General features: G+C 46.9%; 1 protein-coding gene across 1 annotated transcript; it reads left to right on the top strand.

Annotated features, from left to right (window-relative positions):
- The first annotated feature begins 339 nt into the window (after positions 1 to 339).
- On the top strand, positions 340 to 10,912 carry LOC149327806 (uncharacterized). Its single transcript, XM_089562746.1, has 5 exons — positions 340 to 882; positions 3,467 to 3,584; positions 6,630 to 6,763; positions 8,688 to 8,787; positions 9,659 to 10,912. Exons 1-5 carry the CDS (start codon positions 792 to 794, stop codon positions 9,843 to 9,845), a joined length of 630 nt encoding a protein of 209 aa, XP_089418872.1. The 5' UTR covers positions 340 to 791; the 3' UTR covers positions 9,846 to 10,912.
- The last annotated feature ends 11,837 nt before the right edge of the window (positions 10,913 to 22,749 follow it).

Here is a 22,749-nt window from a genome sequence, read left to right as displayed (position 1 = left end):
AGTCCCTTAAGGGCTGATCCAAACATCCTCCTGTCTCTTTCATTAAATGTTTTCGCCACCACTACCACCACCCACTGGGTTGCAGGCATCCTTCTTGTTGCGGCCCAAGAATAAGGAACTACCTGTAGCCCGTATATGTCCCCATACGGCAATGAAAGCTCCAATAAGCGGATTCCGCGAATAAAAGGCGTCATTTTTTCCCTGACTGCGAATTGTGAATACTCATGCCCCTTTCGCACTAAGGTTCCTCTGCACGCGGCGCACAAAAGATGCAGCCATGTCTAAAGCGTGCCTAGTGTTGTTAATTTTTCGTTGTTGCGCCTGGCGTATGTTAGCCGTTGACGCCGAGAAAGATTGCCTCGCGTCTTATGTCAAGAGCTCGCGACCTCCGGCGTTATGCGACACCGGCATCCGGTGGTGGAATAGCGGCCGAGTTGCGTCCGGCCGTGAAACGCACGACACTTCAGTTATCGGGTGCCGGTCGAGGGCGGTGCGATGCCTAGTGAGCGTATGGAGTTCTTAGGTTCCTCGTGATATGGGGTGACATCATGACGAGTGTTCTGTCCCCTTCGCACTTTCCTCTTTTGTCGGATTTCACTCATGCTCGCGTATATATATACGTGACACGTTTGCTGAAATAAACAGTTGGAAGTTAGCGCTCTTCACTCTTGTGCCTTATCCCGGCCCTGCCTTCTACCCGAACTGCCACTGAAGCCTAGGGCGCCTGGCCCAGTAGAGTTCTTCGAGGCGCGCAAAGTCGGACCACGCACTTTTTTTGTCCGAAAGTGGCCATGGCAACGCACGTCACCAGCGCATTTGCGGGCACTATCCTCACCTTGGCGCCACTGCTTGCTCTTCTTCAGATCGTGGCTTCAACAGAAGGTGGGTGCATGATCTTAATCTAGTGATCTTGTTCTTGACTTATCTAGTTCGACCTCACAATAGTTGCACAGGAGTGGAGTGGTGTACAACTGGCCCTTTATTAGACCAGTTGGGAGCTTAAGGAACTTTAATCTAACGTAGCTACTGCTTCGATTTCGAAATGTTATTGCAATATAAGCTTTTGAAGTAATATGAATTCATACACAAAAGCTAATCAACAATAATGTACAATACGGTTTATGGTTTATAGATGTTTAACGTCCCAAAGTGACTCAGGCTATGAGGGACCCCGTAGTTAAGGGCTCCAGAAGTATCGACCATTGATTCTTTAACGTGCACTGATATCGCACAGTACACGGGCCTCTTGAATTTCGCCTCCATCGAAATTCGAGCCCCGCGGCCGGGATCAAACCCGTGTCTTTCAGAAAAATGTACAATCAAATGATACGCCCGGTCGACATCTACCTTCCGCTTTTTTATTCTGGATGAAAGAATTATCCCACTGACTTCTTAAATATAAATAAAAAATCGGTATTTGAATACGTATGTGTATATTGCGTCTAAATGCAAAAATTAAAAACCTTTGGAATGGCTAGGTGACCGACATATGTCAGTTTTCTCCTCCACAATAAATAACATCTCTTCGATAGTCGTAAAGATTAAAGGGATCGTGAAAGGATTTCGATGGGCATATTCCAGTGCATCAGATTTTCAGAGGTGGTCTTTGTGAAGATTGGAGTCAAATTGAAAGCTCTGTGTGGACCCAGTAATCTTGAAATAGTTTTAAATATTGCTGCTTGTGTACCTCGAAACCGATTAGGGCGACACACCTCACCACGTGTCTCCTACCCCGATGCCGTCAGTTGGCCGAAGGGTCAGCCTTCAATCTCGCCCCATCTGCCCACTCATGTCATCGGGGTAGACAGGAGCGGTGGTGAGGCTTGTGCCCTAACCGGTTGCGAGCAGTGATTCTTGAAAAAAAAATATTTCTAAATTATAGGCCTCACACCGATCTTTCAAGTTGGTCTGCAATAAAGAAAATAACCACCTCTACAAATCTGTTGCAGTGGAATATGCCCATCGAATTAATTTCATCGTCTCTTTAAAATAATTTGCTCAGAGGTACGGCACCTGCTGGCGCAGTTTGCCGCATGATGGACACTAAAGTAACTCTTGTTCTTTGGTAGGTGCGTGAGCTCACCCAGACATCGGTTATATCTAACAGCGCCATCGTAACGACGTTAAGCGGGAATTGATTGCTCCCCTTTTTTCTGCAAAGCTAATCAAAAGGTTAGATGGCCTTGAGGTGCACTTGTTAATCATACGTGCAGGCAAACTGGCTGATCCGCAGGTAAAAAGTACAGCCTGGGTATTCACGCTACAGAAAGTTTTACTGTGTTTGCGTTTCCGTCCTTGCTTATCACTTCTCTCAATTGTGGCCAGAATGCACGAATGCATCTATGACGAGTTATATCAATGGCATCCTTATCTCTGAAGCTCGTTATCGTTTTTGAAGTGCGCTAGCCCAAGGGCATTCTGACATCTTTACGCCATTACGGCCGACCTGTTGTTATCTGTTCGTATTCCCCAGTTTGCCCCTTTAAAGATTCTAACCGCAGCGCCTGCCTGCTTGTATGTCTTCTACTACGGCCTCCGTGCCTTTTTGCAAAGCCACATGAAATAAATGGGAATTATGCAGGGTATTGGCTGTGCCTTTTCTCTGAAAAAAAAACTTTTAAGTCAGCGAATCAGGGCTCATTTTCTACAATGTGCCGGTGAAGAATGACCGCACAAACATACTTACATACGTGGAGATTCACCTAAATCTTTACCTGATTGTAGAAATAGGCTGTTTCAGTCACATTAGGACGGTGTTGGGGCATAGCGCTGGTACATCATAATGCTGCTAAGAAGTGCTAACTAGCAGGCTCAATAACTAATAGCGAATAGTTAACTTTTTAACTATTACTGTTGGGATTCTTATTTGATGAGAGTAGTGCTGCCCACCGTAAGTAATGCAAATATCAGATTATAGATTTCCGAAAATGCGGTTCCTTTGTCGCTGTAGGCAAATTCTTGCTATATCAAGACAAAATGCATGCGCTTGCGAGAAACATGTAGGCAACCTTTGCAGTGCACGCCACTCGTCGAAATAGCCAAACTTCGTTGGGCCACAGCGCCGAGGGTAACAGCATTTCAGAAATTCGAAAAACTGATATGGGTATTAATTACGGTGTTCTACACGCCTCTCAAAAATTATGCATGCCTACAGGAATAATTAAAAGTTATCTATTCACTACCAGTCAATCAGCCAGCTAATTAGCACATCTTAGTTGTATTCAGATGTACTATACTGCTGAGAAAGCTATGAAGAAAAAGTGCTCATGAAACACAAAAACTCCATCTTTCAAAATTGTGCAAACTCTTAGGTGAAAAAACACAATGTATAGAAGAGTCTACAAACACTTGGATCTCGTTATATTATTTAAGCAGTTGTAGATCCCCTTTTGCACTTTTAATGGGAGAATTTAGTTTTTATTGTGTTGCTTTCATTAACTAAACTTTAATGTTAATCGTTTTCCAGTCACGCCTAGTGTTGAACTAGTCCCCGATGTTTGTTCCTGGGAAACGACGCGTGCCTGCTACGCGCATCTTGCTGTTGAGAAGAATGAAACGCTGCTGACAGACGCAGAGGCGTGCAGGTAAGAGACCGTTATTTAATGGGATTGTTATTATAAAAATATTGCAAACCACTTGCGCTGATTTCAGAAGGGTGGTACAAGCATAATACATGCAATGGTGTGTGTAAAAGAATGCAGAGCTTAATAAAGCCCATATTTGAATCTGTGGAACGCGTACAGGTTGAGCTTAACAAAGAAGAGAAAACACATTAGGTTACACCAAAGAGCTAAAACATTGTCACTGGGAACAGAATATAAACAAACTAATGTCACTGTAGACAAGATAAGAAAGAAGTTATCGTTGGCGCAAGAGATCACGTTATTTTTTAGTAGATTCCAGTTCACTATTGTGAGTGCGAACAACGAATACTGCAAAGAGTTGTTCATTTTTTATTTCGCACACATGCCATAAAGGCATAGTTTCGGTTCGCTATATACTAAAGAAAATCGCGTAAGGTGTTTTCATGCAGGAACCGGAGAAGGCTACTACTCTCATTTTTGTTGGTCAGCCATTTGGAGAAATCCTCCTCCCTTGTCGCCATTAGTTCATTTGTTACGCGAGCAAAAGAGAGTTGTAGTGAGGCTATGCCTTTGCCGGGTAATGTAACTTGACGTGATAAAAAGAGGAAAGCTCTGAGGCATATGGGTATCGAGCGTAAGCAAAGTCGAACGAATATTGCATCATTAGCCATCTTTCTTACATCCGGCACAAATTTGGCGTTATATCCAGATATATACTTTTTGGTGCCAACGCATGCAGCGCACGAAGACAAATCGTTTGACACCACTTCGAATGTGCTATGTCAATTAGTATGGCCGTAATAGACGTTTTCAATTTCGAGAAGCCTTGGTTTGGGGAACCAAAGGTGATCGGTGCAAATCAATATCATAAGCTCCGCTTTTATTCGAATCTTAATCATATGCCCTGTAACGCGCTGAATCGTTTGATACTACTTCGAAGATTCTACGCCAATTAGGTGGTCCACAATGTATGTACCATTAGCGCGACCCACTGGTCCCACTTAAACCTCCCTGTGTTTCACACTAACGCGACCTTCAGTAACGGGTGTATTTGACCTAACGCCCTAAAAACCGTCTTTGGAAGCATGCAAAGTACGAGAGTACAGCTAAAGCACGAGTTGCTGTATATTTTCTTGGAAGTGGCTCTCTACCTCCTTTTCTCTCGTATTTCCTGCCTGTGTACTGTGTTGCGCAATCGCCCAATTCTACCCTGCACCTTGGTCAAGGATTCACACCACGGTCCCAGTCAATCATATGTCGTCAATACACTCTAGCTCATTGCCGTTCATGGTACGTACAGACTGTAGATGGAGGCTTATGGAAGGGACGCTGACACGCATCTATATCCGCTCTCTAAATATGAATTGCAGTGCACCTGCGCTGGCGGCAGGGCGCCGTGCGCTTCATAGCAACTGAATATGCCTTTGCATAGAATACAGGAAGCCCTATCTGTTAAATTTTTTTTTCAGCGAAACGCAAAACTTTTCACAGGGCTGCCACGCTAGCGTGCACGAAGCTCTCAGCATGCCTTGCGTATTCATCAGATCCACACTGAAAGAAATTTTGCCCGTCCAATTTTTCCCCCTGTCGCATACCACTCGCTTCATCCCTACCCCAGTAGCGAATATTTTTTGCGGATCTCTTGCTGTCCGCCTGCGTTCTAGAAGCTTAAACAGCCAAAAATGTTATACAGTACACAATCCAACTTAGGCACAATAACTAATAACTGGCTCATTTCAATTGTAAATACCGATCACGGAAGTTTTAGTCCATGACCGTCTGTTGGTAAAAACACTAACCAGCACATAATCGTATGGCAAAGGGGGGGGGGGGGATTGTCGATATTTAGTGTTGGTATTTTAGACGAATGTCATTGCGCTTGTTCGCTGTCTTCTCAGGCAAAACAACTGACCTGATGCCATCGGTATAAACCACTTCGAGAGGCGAGTCTAGGATTAAAACACAAATAGAAAAATCGTGCTCTATTGCACTGAACAAGCACTCAGTCGTCCCACTTCTGAAGAAAATTAAAAGGACTAAACTTTTCACGCGAAAGCCCATTACCGGGAAAAAGCACCCATGGGAAATTGTTAAGAAAGGCTATAGACTGTCCATAGACATGTGTCTACAAAGTTTATAGACTCGCTATAGACCAATCCCAGAGAACAGTCGATAGAGAATACAAATGCTATAGACAGTCTATACATTTAACGTGATGCACTTTTAGTATGTTTTTATCTGTACGCAGTCAATACACAATCAGTGCGGAAAAAGAAATATCTATAAGGAGGCAAAAGAGTCTATAGGAAGTCTATAGACACTCTATAGACCCTTTCTATAATTGGAGCGCCAGGAAAGCTGTAGTTATTTTGAGCTTTCATTCGTGCACGTTGTCTTTTCTACTGTTTTTCTGGTAATGTTTCTCTAATTAGGTTAGAAACGTTTGTTTTCGCCAATCCCTCGGCTTGACCAGCTGAAAGGGACAGTTTTGAAGATATATATTCGAACGCCCGTGAACGCCAACCTTTCTGAAAGCAGCGATACGAACACATACACAAAAATATTCGTTCTATATTTTTAATTTCACTGTGAACAAGATGCTTCGCCGTACACGAAGGTCATTTTTTTTTTCTGATTGGCTAAAAACACTTAAATTAACCACCGTTTTGATTAAACGGCGACTACTTGTAAACGCCAGCCATTTTTTTCAGCGCCTTCAGTTCCTTCGTTGACACATCAGGAAACAAAGCTATGTGGCTGTTAAGAGGCGGTCGCTATAATGAAAAGGAAAAGTAGTTCAGTCGTTGTTTTTTTAAGAACGAGCGTGTTGCTGCGTGCTTATTACGGAGAAGTCCAGTTAATCGCTGCATTTTTTTTTTCTGTTCACGCGCCGACATTACTTATTGGTGATTTCCAATACACTTAAAAAATCGAGTATGTTGATTTGAGGTTTTAGAACGCTCTTGTTCGTGACGAAATGCTTTGTGGTTGTTGTCTGTTTTCTGCAAAGATGAAAAGTTTCGTTTCACTGCACTTTCCACACAGAGGACCTCCGCTTCACAGTCGATGCTACAATCAACTCAGTGTTTGCCCCGATGAAGTGAAGGCGAACTTCAGCTTCTTCGAAGAAGGTTACAGGCTCCTTCGGGAATTCGATTGCGACGAAAATGAGGTTATAGGTGGGTGTACTCCTGGCTATCTTATTTTTTTTAAAGATTACCCAAATTTTAACTTCGCAATAAGTGCCCTCTGCATTTTCTGTCTTGGTGGTCTCCAATGACAGCTTTCTGTCGCTAAGGTCGATATCTACCAGTATTTCCATATCATCTTCGCTCGTCTCTGCGTTCTGTCCTTTCCGGTGCCCATCTTTAGCAGCTTTATTTAACGTTTGGCTACACGGCTGCAGTATTGTGTGATAGAGTTTGAGTCCGCTCCTTGATAGCTCATGGAATGAAAGAAAACGTTGTGAAGGAGCTTCGAAGTGACCTTGGGAAGCTCTTGCGAGAACGAAAACTGTCTAATTGTTATGTCTGGTTGAGAGGGCGGAAAGAGAGTGTTTTCAGAAACACACAAAAGGATGCATATCTGTGTTTAATGTTCAGCGTACACGACCATCGCTTCGGCTGTCGTTCAATTTGTATTGTCCAGAAAGCCTGCCTGACATCTACGGCGTTCTCTCTGTTTGTTCCAACAGTTCTTTTATATCAGTATTAGAGCTTACTACGACACGCTTTGCGTAAAAACATGCTGATCGAAGTCTTATATTTTAGCTTTTCATTTTATCCATGCTCATCCTTTTCTGGTCATAACAAGTTGGTAGTGTCTCGACTATGTTTTCCTTTTTAAGGGCGCAAGTGTTATACACTTTATTCAGGCTTAGCCCTCATAACAGTAAGCCATGTCATGGCGCCTAAGCGCTTTGTGCAGCGATGGAAATGTGAGCGAACTGCCTGATATTGATCTGTAGCACGAGACATAAATTACAATAACGCGACAGATCAGTAATCCGTGCAGGGAACCACGGGCCATAGTGCCTTGGAGCAACACTATTTTTGCTTTTCCGCAACTCCTGTTTATGGCCTCTGACACACAGCGTGATTACTCCGTCGAGCGAGACACGACCAGGGCGCCCAGGGACAATTCGATCTCGACCTACGTCTTGTACCGCTTAGGGATTTATCGCAGTGTTTCAGGAGCTTTACCTGAAAGGTTCCCTCACCACCTACTCACCTGAATCTTATCTGTTCGGACGAGTCGGCGACATACAGTACCGGTCCTACCGTGACAAGTCGTTCCCGTCGATGGATCTCAAAAGTGGCTGTTGGCAGATGAAAGCTGAGCAGACATATTGAAAGAAGACCGCCTTCTTAACGCAGCACGACGTTTTCGAGTTAAAGATGCTTCCGTCTGGATCTTGATGCGATGCAGCAGCGGTCCAGCAAACTATGTCCATATTATTAGCCAGCTTAGGTGCCGGACTCGGCTCGTGTCGCCACCTTCACAACGTTTTACATAAGGCAACTGGGGAGAGCAGTTCAAGCGGCCAAATCTCCGGACTCACACTGAAGTCAATGATAGAAGGGTCACTTCGCCTACGAGGAACGGCGGCTGCTAGGCCATGTTGGTACCAGTGGCGCTGGGCTGTATGACACTCAAATAGCAGCCACTTTCGCGGAGATTCTACAGTCTGCATAGGAAAAGGTGTTCGGCAGGTAATTTTTTTTATCTCCTCGCTTAATCGCAGTGGACTACTCCACGAGGTGCGACCGGATCTCTCGGCGATGATAGGGGTCACATGCACGACAGAATATGCGACTTTTGGCATTGATCACTACGTTTTGAGCGCATCATCTGGGATTTCCGCAATGATTTTTAAGCAACTTCGGCCAAAAGCAGCGGCCATTATGAGCCCGACGACCGCTGAGTACATGTGTGCTTGGGCCGCCCCCGGTTCACTTTCTTCTCTTTGTGGTCGGGGTTGGGTTTGCCTAATGGACAATTTAGTACCAGGCTTTTAGTTTGCCGGCCTGTTGCCCTGGTGGCCTCCTCGCGACAAAAGTTGTCAAATATTTGCGTGAAATGATCCTTCTTGTACTCTTGCAGGCGTACGCAAGTTGTTGGCTTGCGTTTACAGTGATTTGATGAAGGAGTGCGCCAGAAAATATTTGCTCCTTGTTTCCGGAGGACCGATCGATGAGTGCTGGTGAGACGGTTTTGGTATTTGTTTTTTTTTTTTTTTGGGGGGGGGGGGAGGGGGGTCTAGCGTTCGAAAGACTCTGAGGCTATGAGGGACGCCGTAGTGGAGTACTCCTGATGATTTCGACCACATGAGGTTCTCTAACGTGCCCTGCCATTACACTCACCACACGAGCTTCTAGCATTTCGCTTCCATCGAGATGCGACCTCCGCAGCCAGGATTGGATCCGCGTCTTTCGGGTGAGCAGTAGAGCAGAATAATCACTGAGTCAGCGCGGAAGCGCACGTGAGGTGGACTAATTTGGATTGCATTAAGAACAGGTTGGTAGCGATATTAAAGCAGGAAGGCTTACATTTATTTTCTGATGATCATAGTGCGTGTTATCAAAACCTTACGCAACCTTTACCAAAATCCAGTCATAGCTGTGCTACCAAACGTACAATGGCATTGTCGGGCGGCTTTTGACCACTCTTACGATTTTTTTAAACAGTCTATAGACATTCTATAGACAGTCTATAGAATTTTGTCTATAAAGCATATAGACTCGCTATAGATAAATACTACAGAACTCTATATAGGGAATACAAATGCTATAGACAATCTAGAGATTTATGGCCATACACTTTTGGTAGACTTTTGCCTATGGACAGTCTATAGACCAAGAATAGACAAAAAGAAATCTAGGAAAAGGCAATAGAGTCTGTAAGAAGTCTATGGACTGCCTATAGACCGTTCATCTGAGGGCGACGGGCATGAACTTTAAAACTTTCGGGAATAAGTGAACAAGAATCTGCTCGTACAAAATTGTGCTCCGGGAAAGCCTCTAGTAACGCCGATTCCAAATATATATATATATATATTTTTTTTTTTGCTGCAGGATCCATGCAGTGTTCACGATTTGTGTAGACGAGACGACACAGAAGAGCTGCCCTACAGGATTCGAAGCGTTCCGAGAATCCTTCAAGAAGTTGAGCGCTTCAATGCAGATGCTGCGAGGCTGTCAACGATCATCTGAAGCCACTGTCGTTCCTCGACGATCATCTGAAGCCCCTGTCATTCCTTAACTATCATCTCAAGTCACCGCCTTTCCTCAACTATCATCTCAAGCCACTGTCGTTCCTCGGAGCATCCTCGTTGGACTAGTGGCGCTCTTCTTTTTCTTACGTGTACAAAGCACGTAGAGCAAGAGAGAGCGAAGGATCAAAAGGCATAGCGGGTTTTTCAAAGTACGCTTCGCAAGTTTACAAAGCATATCTTGGATGCACAGGATTGTGTTTTCACTCGAACAAGTACACATGGCAAACTCTGCCAAAGAATAAAACTACCTGGCAGGAAGAGTTTATACTGTAGACGTTGTTTTAAATGGGGAAAAAATTTTGCACTCAGTCTCTGGAAAGGAGAGCACAAGGAGAGAACAGGTCACTCTTGTGCGGCTCTTCCACATCGAAATGAAACCAAACAAGTTTAGTGGTCTAGCGAGGCACAATTACAATTGCGCTGCGCGCCATTAAATAGTTGACATCTATAATAAAGCAGTCATGAAAGAGGCAGCACAACCACTCATCATGCTTCATGCTAATTAACCAAGAATTCACTCAAACACAACGTTTCCTATTTCAGTCTCTTTTGTTCCATGGATCTTCTTGAAAACCGCTAAAATTAAGAACATTTGAGACACTTTCGGTTCTTAAAGTTCCCGCAAACTCCGCGAACATTCTCTTTTCGCCAGATTTACCCCTCAGATGCCCACGAACAGGCCAAATTCGCTGAATGAAACATCACCGTGCCCGACCGGGGCACAAAAGTGTCCACTGCACATGTTAAGACTTCTTCAAGATATATGCTACCCTTATTTTACGTTTTTGGTTGTTCTGCACCAGCAAGGCAAACATGGGCAAACCCATCTTTCGTTTTGTTGTGACGTTCGCAAAAGAAGGAAAAGTGAAGGAAATGCACCCAAATTCAGCAATTTAGTAAGGAATTATGGACACGTATGCAGATCAAACAAAACCAGGAAAAGTAGTTTGACTAGAAAACGAGGACCGGGCGATTTAAAAAAAAATAGGAGATCACTCTGTCCATCGGCGCTGTCCTCTCCATTTGAATAAATCCTAATGAAAAGTTCACATACCGTCATAGCCCAGACATCTCCCCTGCCTCGCATATTAATGTGATTGAAGAAGCTGTCCATTAGAACGTGAAGTATAGGGCCGGCCCTTATCTCTGCGGTCACATGCTGATGAAGCTCTCAAGACGTCTACCCAGAATACTCCGCAAATGCCTAACTCCAGCCGGTTTGGTGGACTACCGCCACCTGATGTAAGCGTGCGCAGGAATAATGGCATACAGAACCAAACTACCAGAATAGGTTTAACTGACGGTCCACAGGGAGCAACGTATGATTGTGTTGATGACGGTGAGCTGCAAGAATCGAAGCCTTTTCACGATGCACGACAAACGCTTCCACGACAACCTATAGGCAGTGGGCACATATACCGCTTAGCAAATCTTCGAACTGAAACAAAGAATAAATTTCGTTTCCCCACAACGCAAACGCAAGAAAGGATTTCTCGTGAACCTACGCTAAAGCTGGGTAAGAAAAATGACAGCTTAGAATGACAATTCACAAACGGTTGGTCGATGCCATGCGACTAATGGCTGTATGTGTAGGCCGAGTGTCAGGGTCAGGTCTTATTCACGCACAATTCTGCGCTGCATGGGCCTCATTGGCACAGTCGTCGCAGCAAGATTTTTCGAACGAGGAAACTGTTCATCAGGCGTCCATGCTCTGTATGCTCTTGGGGTACATCCACTGGTCTCCTGTGCTAATAGCATAAGACTAATCTCTCGAGCTTTTAGTACCACACATAGAGTTTCTTACTATTACCTAGAGGGAAAGCTGGCGGCGCTGCACTTCAGCCACCATGGACGCCCAAAGCATCATGGGGCGGTGAGGTGCTTGTTGCGGCACAGTCGTAGTTTATCGGGAACACAAAGTGGCACTACTGAGATGTTTCATTCCGAAAACGCTGTTCGTGTGTGCGCAGACGACTTTCACGCGAACACAGTGTGCAAAAACCATAGTAGTAAAAACGCATAGACACACAACGCCAATAAAAGGTTTCACTTTTCCGAAATGCCATTAAAAAACTTCTTAAAGTATCTAAGCAACAACACATTTTTTTAAAACATATTTACTTTTAAAAATGTGCTTGTTAATTACGAAATATTAGCTTTTATAGTGTTCAATGCTTGGCCAATAAGAGAGCGAGTCGTCTCTTATTTTGGGCAAACTTTGCACTTAAATGCTTTTCTGCTCATTTGTTGCAATCATTAGACAAGATATTGAATATTAGGACGTTTGTAGTTATCAAACAGCTTTATTTTTCTATTATTTTTTGGCCAAAAGTTGCTGTTCCGCAACAAGTAGCTCACCGCCCCATTATGCTTTGAGCGCCCATGGTGGCTGAAGTGGTCTCGAGGGGTCGCCATGCAAACTCCCATAGACCAGCTGCCAGCTTTCCCTCTAGGTAATAGTAAGAAACTCTATGGTACCACATGAAGGCAATAGGAACACAGAGGAATAGGAACTGGATAGGAACGCTTTCATTACTAGACCTTAGGCCTGCAGGTAAACTTTGCTTTCTCTCGCACATAGATCGTTCAAATGAACATCCTCTTCTGCAACGATAGCCTCATTGCCGAAGAGGGACACTTATATTGTTCCTCATTTGGAGCCAAGCACGACGGCCTTTACATGGATCTTGATCTTCCTTCTCTAAATGTTATCTAATTTCTGGTCTTTTAGAGGCCAAAGATTCCATCTGCTTTTAATGGAAAACAGCCATGTGTATTTAGCGCGTTCACCACTTTCAAATAAAGGAGCTATACGGAACATTGGCTTGCAGATTACTGCATACCACAGTTTACAATGCAATTTCAAGTTGTCGTTCGAGATTATTTCTAAAGCACGGCCTCAAGTTATGATGTTGTGAAACGAAGAATAGTAAGACAATACCAAACGATGGCTCTTGCAGGCCATTCATTTGGGTTGCAATTCCTAAAGCACAGACGTGGAGCGCGGCCTCCTAAATTGGGCATGGGGCGGGACTGCTCCGGCCGCTGCATTCGGATGGAGAGTGCAATTTCTTGTTTTTTCAATCCACTTTTTTCACATTTTATTCTTTTCTGTCTTTTTTTTTGCGGTAAAATGCTTAGTCCGCTACAACTATTTATAGCAGAGCGGTTTGGGTAACTTGTTTGTATTTACTGATCTCACGATTTAAGGATGGTCACCTCTCACTAGAAAATCGGAAATGGAGGACGGCACTAAGTGAGGCGAAATCCCTGCCGTAAGCTTCTTGCACACATGGCTCTTGCCAATCTGCACAGTGGCTGCGTCCGCAGTTCGGTTTATCGATATGAGCACAGCTATTCACCTCAGCATCGGGCGAAGGAGATGTCGAAACGCCTCATACGTGGAATGCAGCAACCCTGTTATGCTTCCGCTTCAGCTTGCAAGCACAAGGCACAATGAAGCCCAATTTGCAAAGGAAAATGCAAATTCGAACATAGAGAATAACATTCACTCTAGTTAACGTCTGCATGCTGTACAGCCTGACTAACTTCGTTACTAATCTGTACCGTCAAAAATAATAAATGGCATAGTTGGTGTCTGTCGTGTCCGGTCGCTGTGTTGAATGCAGCGAAAGACGCACACGGTACTTTTAGACTTCGTTTATTTTAAGCCGATGAGGGTGCGACCAGCGTCGACCGAGGTAGGAGCCGAACTGGCCGCCCGAAGAAAGGAGGGAGTTGAGAAGCGTCCACGGGAGGGAGTGGCTTCCCAGAACAGGAGGAGGGTGCGGGGGCGCACCGTGGGGGGGCATCTGGTGACAGCGTGCGACGAGGGGCAAGTGTCGTTAGGAGGAGGATTGAGTGGTCGTTAGGAGGAGGATGCGAACTGTCGTTAGGAGGAGGACGCGGGGGCGCACACACACAAAAGCAATAAGGGGACACAACACTTCCTTCCCCCTTAGAAAGTTGCCTGGTATCGTGCAGGGGGTCGGCGCTCACGCGTGGAGGCGCGCTGGCTTTGTGCGCTCGGGGGAGAAACACTTGTAGGCTGGCTGTTGTTCGCTGTGTCTCCTGGGTCTGTCCTGGGCGAAGTCTCTTCTTCCGGGAAGAGGTGCCAGGCTATGTGGGAAAATGGTGCACGTGTTCTCTCCGCTGGCGGACAGCTCTCAGACGGCGTCGTAAATCTACGCAGCTGGTTGAGATGTCGGCGTGCTACTGTGCCATGTATGTTGACGAGCCAAGAGCGCAGGCCTATGCGTCTGACAATTGTAGCTTCCTCCCAGCGTGGCTTTTTCAGAAACTGTCGGGCGAGGACGCGCTGCCCCTCATTAAGCGTGCCGCAGCGCGGAATTGCTTTTTCTTCCCGGAACGTGTCTGCCTTTGGCTCGGGGAGGATGGCTGTGAGCTGGGTTCGCATTTCACGCTCGAACATCATTTTCGAGGGGGTCTCGCCTGTTGTGCTCTGAACCGTCGTGTGCTGCTTGAAGAGAAAGCGCGCAAGGCGGCGCTGCAGCGAGCCTGTCTGATCTCTTTCAAGGGCGCGTTTTAGCTCGGCTACGTAGCGCTCGGCTTGTCCGTTTGTCGCTGGGTGGTAGGGGGCCGATGTAACTGATGAGATCCCGTTGTCGCGATAAAACTTGAGGATCTCCGCAGACACAAACGGTGTTCCGTTGTCCGACACTACCTTGCGCGGCAGGCCGAACGTTGCAAATAGTGATCGGAGGTTGTCAATGACTGCTGCCGAAGTCGTCTGTCCCATTTGCCTTATCTCAAGCCACTTTGTGTAGGCATCTACGACCACAAGGAAAGTGCAGCCCTCAATTGGTCCTGCAAAATCAATGTGCAGTGTGTGCCATGGTGTGTCTGGCTTTTCCCATTCTGGGACAGGAGCTTTCGGCGGGGCGCTCCGGCTGCTCTGGCAAGGCTTGCATTCTCGCACCACTGTTTCGATGTCGTTGTCAATGCCAGGCCACCACATGTAGCTTCTGGCACACTTTTTCATTGCAACGATGCCCCGATGTCCGGCGTGGATGAGAGACATAGCTTGTGCGCGTAGTTCTCTCGGCATCACAACTCGGGACCCAAATATGATGCAGCCGCGATGGGTGCTCAACTCTGTAGCTCGCCTGCGGTAAGCGTCGAAGTTGTCCCCTTTGAGTTTATGCACGTTGCCTTGTTGAACAGCTGTGTAAACTAGCCGGAGAGCTGCGCACTTCTGCGTAGATGCTGCAACTGTGCCTGCTGTAAGCGGAGGTTCTGGCAGTGCTTCGAACATCAGAACGTCTCCTGGTGGAAATGGTTCGTGAACAGTTGCGTCTAGTGGCAGACGGCTTAGCGCATCGGCGTTTTGATGTTTACTCCCATTGCGGTAGACCAGAGCGTAGTCGTACGCTGAGAGTTTGATGCACCAACGTGTCATTCGCGGAGACAAAGTTGGTGGCATAGGCCTTTGTGGTCCCAGAATGCCCAATAGCGGTCGGTGATCGGTTATAAAGGTCACCTTCCGGCCGGCAATGTACTGGTGAAAATGTGTCGCCGCGTAGACGATGGCTAGCCCTTCTTTGTCAAGTTGCGCGTAGTTGCGTTCTGCTTGCGACAACGTACGTGAGGCGAAGGCGATGGGAGCTTCCCTTCCTTGCTCGTCAGTTTGCGATAGAACCGCGCCGACTCCGTACGGTGATGCGTCGCAAGCCAAAAGCAGAGGCTTCCTTTCGTCGTAGTGGCGGAGGACTGTACATCTTCGAATCAGGTCTTTCAGGGCATCGAATGACTGCTGATGGCGTGGCGACCATGTCCATGTCACATCTTTCCGAAGGAGTTGGTATAAGTCGTTGGCCACGGTAGCTCTTTGTTCCAAGAACCGGTCGTAGAACGTCAAGAGTCCGAGAAAAGCCTGTAGCTCCTGCTTGTTTGTTGGAGCTCGTGCTTCTGTGATCGCTCGCACTTTGTCCTCGGTAGGGTGAATGCCTTCCGCATCAATTCGGTGTCCCAGAAATTGCACCTCTGGCACCGCAAAACAGCACTTCGATTTGCTTATGCACAAATTAGCGTTTGCTAGCCTTTCGAGAACGAGCTCTAGGCGCACTGCATGCTCTTCAGTGGAAGTGCCACTGATGATGACATCGTCAAGGTAGACACAAACTCCTGGGATGCCCTGAAGCACTGTCTCCATGAATTTTTGAAATATGGCCGGGGCTGCAGCTACGCCAAAAGGCAGTCGCTTGACTTTGTACAAGCCTTTCAGTGTGTTAATTGCCAATAATTCAGCAGTTGACTCGCTCACCTTCAGCTGCTGATACGCCTGGGTGAGGTCCAATGTGCTGAAGACTCTTGCGCGACGTAGTACACTGAATACTTCTTCAGGTGTCGGTAGCGGGTAAGAGGACGCTTTAGTCGCAAGATTGACGGTGCTCCGGTAGTCTCCGCAGAGGCGTATGGTTCCGTTCTTCTTGCGAACTACGACAAGTGGTGTGGCCCATTCTGAATGCTGCGTCGGCTCGATGACACCTTGCTGCTCCAGTTTGTTCAACTCTTTTTCAACTGAAGCTCGGAGAGCAAACGGCACCGGCCTGGCCTTCAGAAATTTGGGTTGCGCGTTGTCCAACAACTCCAGTGTGACCGGGGGCCCTTCGTTTCCTGGAATCTCTTCCGAGAATACTCTTTCGTATTTCTCTTGCAGTTGCTCAACCATGTTCTGGCTCGGCGTCTGGTGTATGCCGCATATCATCACGCCTAGTGGAGAAAACCAGTTTCTCCCTAGAAGGCTTGATCCTGTGCCCTTCACAACAAGCAGAGGTAGCGTATGGGTCTGGCCGTTGTAGTTAACCTGCACGTTGGCAGAGCCCAATAGTGGCAGATTCTGTCCTGACCACGTTCGCAGGTGCGTGTCGTCTTGTTGCAGGGCGGGTGCGTCAGATGGCCATGAAGTTCGGAACGTGTCCTCACTGATCAGAGTACAGGCTGCGCCGGAGTCCACCTCGAACTTAATCAGCTGGTGATGTACGCTTACTTCTGTAAAAATCTTCGGTCGCGTGCCGAGATTCATGGTGTTCAGGTCGTACAACACAGATGGTGTTGCTGATGTTGTTCCATGGAGATCAGATAGCGGCGTATTCTCTGAGGCGTTGACGCTGTGATTAGGCTGGGAAGGTGACTTTATCTTGGCAAGTCTCCGTTTCGTAATGCATGCTCTTTCGATATGCCCTCGCTTGTGGCAAAAATTACACGTGGCTGACTGGAATCGACATCCCTGGGGGTTGTGTTGGTCGTCACACCGCCAGCAGCGTTGTGCCTTTTTGACCGATTTTACAACAACAGAAGGCTTGCGCACCTGGTTGCTTGTCTGGTGTACCGGCTCGGTGTTCCGGCGAATCCCTCTCTGCTGGTGACCGGCGCTCTCCGCTCGAACGGCGATGTCGTAAGCTTTGCTGAATGTGAGGTCCTTCTCAGCGAACAGGCGCTGCTGCAGTGACTCGTCACTCAGTCCGCACACAAATCTGTCGCGTAACATCACGTCCAAGGGAAGCATGGTGGTGTTAGCAGAAGAAGCTGCGTCTCCCTCCTGCCCGGTAGCTGTTGTCGACAGTGTTCCAAAATTGCAGTCGGCAGCGAGCTTCTTGAGCGCGGCTACGTAGGCGCTCACAGTTTCTCCTCCCAGTTGATCTCGTCGTTGGAAGCGAGCCCGGCTGTAGACCTCGGATGGCCTTGGGTCGTAGTGCTTTTGCAGCGCTTTTACGATGTCGTCGTAAGACACTGCCGCTGGTGTGCTTGGCTGAATAAGGGCGCAGACAGTATCGTAGGTCTGCTCCCCGCACAGCGTCAGCAGGTTGGCCCTCTTCAAGGCTGGGTCTGTGATGTTGTTAGCTTCAAAGTAGAACTGAAGACGTCCAACCCACGATGACCACGATGAGCCGTTGAACTCTGGTATCTGATTGGGAAACCCTCGCGTAGCCATGGCTTGTCAATAGCGTTGCGTAGCGCGGGTCGAATCCACTTTCTCGTCGCCACTGTCGTGTCCGGTCGCTGTGTTGAATGCAGCGAAAGACGCACACGGTACTTTTAGACTTCGTTTATTTTAAGCCGATGAGGGTGCGACCAGCGTCGACCGAGGTAGGAGCCGAACTGGCCGCCCGAAGAAAGGAGGGAGTTGAGAAGCGTCCACGGGAGGGAGTGGCTTCCCAGAACAGGAGGAGGGTGCGGGGGCGCACCGTGGGGGGGCATCTGGTGACAGCGTGCGACGAGGGGCAAGTGTCGTTAGGAGGAGGATTGAGTGGTCGTTAGGAGGAGGATGCGAACTGTCGTTAGGAGGAGGACGCGGGGGCGCACACACACAAAAGCAATAAGGGGACACAACAGTGTCGATGTGTTAGGTGCATGCAAACTGCGTTCCAGCTCCATGGATCAAGAAGACAGGCGACGCTGCATGCGGACTTTTCTTTCGGCATGAAATATTTTCTGGAGATGGCTTTCAGCTAGGACCGACGGAGAGTCTTCTGTGCCAGAAGTTAATGAAAGATAATAACCAGTTTTGGTTCCAGCTTATCGCTCCGTTCTGAAAACTATAGTAAAGTGTCGATAAGATGTTAGCCTTATTACTGCAACAACAAAAAAATCTCCTGTGTAGCGAACAAGCGCTGCTATTGCTATGAAATGAAAAGGTTTACAACAATTTATTTGACGGAAAAGAAAGAATACACCGGTGGCGTAGCGCCTCTGCAACGCATCAAGAGATAACACAACAAAGCCGCATGTCTGAGAGCCCCGAAGAAATAACTTGATCAGTACACAAGCACTCGGAAAGGCTTCAATATGGTGGCCACCGTCACATGAACACATACAGCTTCATCAGAGAACATTGGCCGTTTTGAAAGGACAGCTCACAAGGCGATGTGAAAGCATCGTTTTTTGTGTGTCCTCAGCCGCTTCCCATCAAGACCAATTACCGCACCCCGAAAGAGAAACGAAAGGGTTTGATATAGGAGATTCGTTGCGTGGGATTCCCTGCCTCGTACATCGGAAAGCTGAACTGGGGTGAGAGACTGCAGCAACTCAAGAAAGGACGTCAGTAGGATGGGGAGCTAAATGAGTGCCTTTGCCGACCACTGCGAACGCTTCAACCCAAGAATCGCTTCATAGCGAATCAACGTGCTGGGATGAAGCACAATTTGCTTTAGAGACTTTATCTGAAACACGGCACATTCAGCACAGAAAGGAGAACATTGAAGTGTGCACGGGGTCTCACCCTACGCCTGCGTGTAGGGCCTACACCACGTGACCAAGGAGAAGAAGCGAATTCTGCTGTGGGCTGCGTGCTGTGCATTGAGTCGCCCCTGAAGAAGGGTCTCAGTCTCTAATTAATTTTCAACCCATGGCTGGTACCAGCCCCTTGTGTGACATATGCTTGAGTTTTAAATAATTGAATTCAACGTGGCCGTGACAAATGGCAGTTCCAGAGCAGGAGATACACAGGGAGACAGCTTATTAAACAACGATGCTTACACGCGCGTTAGCGGCGCGATACACAAGAATAGACGCCCTTCCTGCGTGTGGAAGGCGATACGCGTCATACACGGACTACTTGTAATTATTTTAGGTCTACCGTGACTTCCGTATAGATTCTGGAAGCTGTCTAAACACACTCTTGCCTGTATTGAACGCAATTGTACCTGTGGGCGAAATCAAACGCGTGTCTCCGCAAGCTCGGCCCCTGGGACTTGCCGTGATAGGGGGTGGGGTGATTGCGCTTAGCCGCGGTGCACCTACGAACTACTCCAAGTATATTTTTCTGTTACAGTAGGATACAAATAAAATAAAACATTTATTGGTAACAGTCGACTATGATCCGCGGTGTGCTGTGCAACCAATCACTGTAACCAATAACTTTATAACCAATCACAAGAGTAAACTAAATCAGCTGTTTTATGCTTGACATTATAATGAAAAACTACCAAAGGCATCCCAATTCCATAGCTTTTGATTTCGTCTCGTGGTTGCCTGTTTGTTTAGGTATTCTGGCAAGTTTTAACAGCGGGCTACTTTTTGTCGCGGAATAATTTTATGTGGCGATTACTATAGGTGAGTTGTATCCGGCTATTAAGCACGCCCCGAAGGTACCTTTAATCCAGTGGTAACGCAAGGGAATGATAAAGCAGTGCATAGAGGCGATATGTTTATGTAATATATGACTCATATGCCAGGGTGAGAAACGAGACAGCGGGAAACTATGTGAAGGAAACGATATTTATCCAAGAGAAAACAAAGCGCATGCTAGCTGAATCAGCACACTTAGAACATACGCTTCGGTACCATAAAGTGTGTGACCGCGACACCTTTCTGAGCCGCCCAGTTCTGGTACCTGCACAGTGATGATGAATTGAGCTTGGCTCTCAAGCGTGGTGTGAACGTTGCACCTCTTCCGTGCCCGTCCAGGATACATAGTTTGCATACTCGTCAAAGCGGCTGCCATTTTCGGACCAGAAATCGCAGTAAAAGCCTGTGCGTTTTGATAATCAGCTTACCGCCCACCGATTGCCGCTGAAGTTGTGGAAGCCAGCTTTGGGATCGAAATGCTTATATTGTGGCATAAAGACTACGGATGGGGATGGAAGGCTGCCCTTTTGTGTGTAGGCGCCGTGTCGCATCGCTTAGTCTGTGGCGGCCTTGGAGGAAGGAACAATCAGGAGAGGCCATCGCTATCCCAGCTGCACGCCATAAAGTGAGCTGGAAGTCACACGCTTTCGCAAGGAATGTTGGGAGTCTTTGGTCGACGCGCAGCCAATAGTAACAGCCAATAGCGGCGAGGTCGGCTGTACTGCCTGACGCCGGCAAAATCCTGGGGGAGGGGGGGGAGGGGGGCAAGGGTGAAGCCGGCTTCAAAAACTGTGACGTAACCGCCTCTTCTGAGTTCTTTCCCTCCTGCATGGCTGCGGCAATCATAGCCTCTTAGTGAGTCAACAATGTCGGCCGGAAGAGTAAGCGGACCGCGCCTCATCAGCAGCTCTGCGGCATCTTCCGGAAAGGCGGCTGGTGGCGAGATAATGCTATGCGGTGAAGCGTAACTTTATCCTTGCTGGCTGGCATGAAGTTAGCCTCGCTTCCGCCCGAGACACTCTGATACCGGCGGACTTATCGCAGAGCGCTGCATCCTCAGCCACAATGACGCGCTGTTGGCTAACCCATCCGATGAGCCATGCAGGATGCGCGCTGCTCTTCTGACATGCTTCTGCCTCTCCCAGTGAAGGATACCTCTGGTATCTTGTTGGCCATCACTTTCAGTCTATCCCCGTCACTGGCTGCTGCATTGTCATGACACCCTGGTCAACAAAACTTTCCTTACCAGTGTAACCGGAAAAGCGGAAATGGGCCTAATATTTACTACAGCCACATGTTGTTTGCACTTCGTAAATGCTGGCGTGAATAACAGCTTTATAATATATATCGCATACAGGTATCGCATGCGTGGCCGATTGAGTCATACAAAAATAACGTAGAAAAAAATTGCATAGTTCGACTCCCCTTAGTCAGGAAAAATTGATAATTAATCAAAATTATGCTCTATTTTATGGCATGACACAATTTAATTGGGACAGGTGGCGGAGTTTGCAAGTTCCTAGATGGTTGAGGTAATGAAGTAAGCGAAATGTGAAGTGAGCGACTCAAAATTCTGGCCTCCTTACCGCGAGTGGCGCTGGCATCCATCCTATATGCATTGCGACCATAATGATACCCATGTTGATCATTTGAAAACGTACGGTGCGAGTTTAGGGGCTTTTGTGCGTGTTTGTGTGCTTTGCTCCGAGCTGCCATTTATTCCTTTTTTTTTCGTTTCAGCCATTGTGCGGCTGTTGAAACCGAAACCGAAACAACATTAGAAAGCAATTCGATAATAAATTATTCAGTGGTTGTAGGAGGACACGACGTGTTAGTCCGTGTATAATAATGTTATGCGCCTCATTAGAGCGAAGAAAACATGCACGCAAAAGTTACGTTATATACTACTTTAAGGTGGATGTCACAGTGAGATTAGGATAGGTTGAGCAATATAAAGTAAAAGGCTCCCGTTTACTATGCTATCGTGGTTCCCTGCACAGGCGAGAACTATGTGTAAGGTGCCTGAAGAGTAATGATACAGCTGGAGGCATGGCCGAATTACTGAGCGTTGACGGGAGAATGGCAGTTTTGATTTCATCTTAATAAGAGGTAGGATGTAGGACTGAGTACCTACATCCAGTTATGGTGCTGAGACGTTTGAGAGCTTATATGAAACCATAGAATTCACAATTCAGTGATATCACATCGCAAACAGTATACTGACAGATGACTTCAATGCAAAACAGAAAAAAGCAGCGATTCAGCTGTGCACTAGCGATTTATGGATAATATTCTCGCAATCGCAGAGGGAAGCTCTTAACAGAGTTCGCAGACGAAAACAGTTCACGAATGATGAATACCTTCTTCGACAAACAGAAGAGTTCCAAGTGGATTTAGGAGAGCCGAAGAGGTGACATCGGAAATGAAATAGCATGGATATGTGTCTCCCTGCCGGCATCGTGTAGGATGCTGAGGTCCTATAGACATGGTGTAATGTGAAGAGCATAGGATAGCAAGGTCTCAAATTAGCTTCAGTTTGAACAAAAAATAGAGAAAACGAAAGAGGGAGTTCCACATTAACGAGCTAGCTGTTAGAGGAAAAGTAGAGAAGGTGTGTATGTCACTCAAGAACTGTTATTACCTTTTAGTTGAGGCCGACGAACGAAGTGTAGAAGTAGTGGTAATGTTGCCAATGTAATCCCACTGTGCGTAATAGAAGGAAGGGTTGGGCAGCTAAGAGGGGCAGTGGAAAATTTTGTCATGGCACAAAAGATATCAAGAGAAGCCAAAGCATGAAAGTTT

The sequence above is a fragment of the Amblyomma mixtum genome, chromosome 10, assembly GCF_055824585.1.
Source record: "Amblyomma mixtum isolate Tamu chromosome 10, ASM5582458v1, whole genome shotgun sequence".
Lineage (NCBI taxonomy): Eukaryota > Metazoa > Arthropoda > Arachnida > Ixodida > Ixodidae > Amblyomma > Amblyomma mixtum.
The sequence above is the reverse complement of the archived record's forward strand: the minus strand, read 5'-3'. Positions and strand labels throughout refer to the sequence as shown.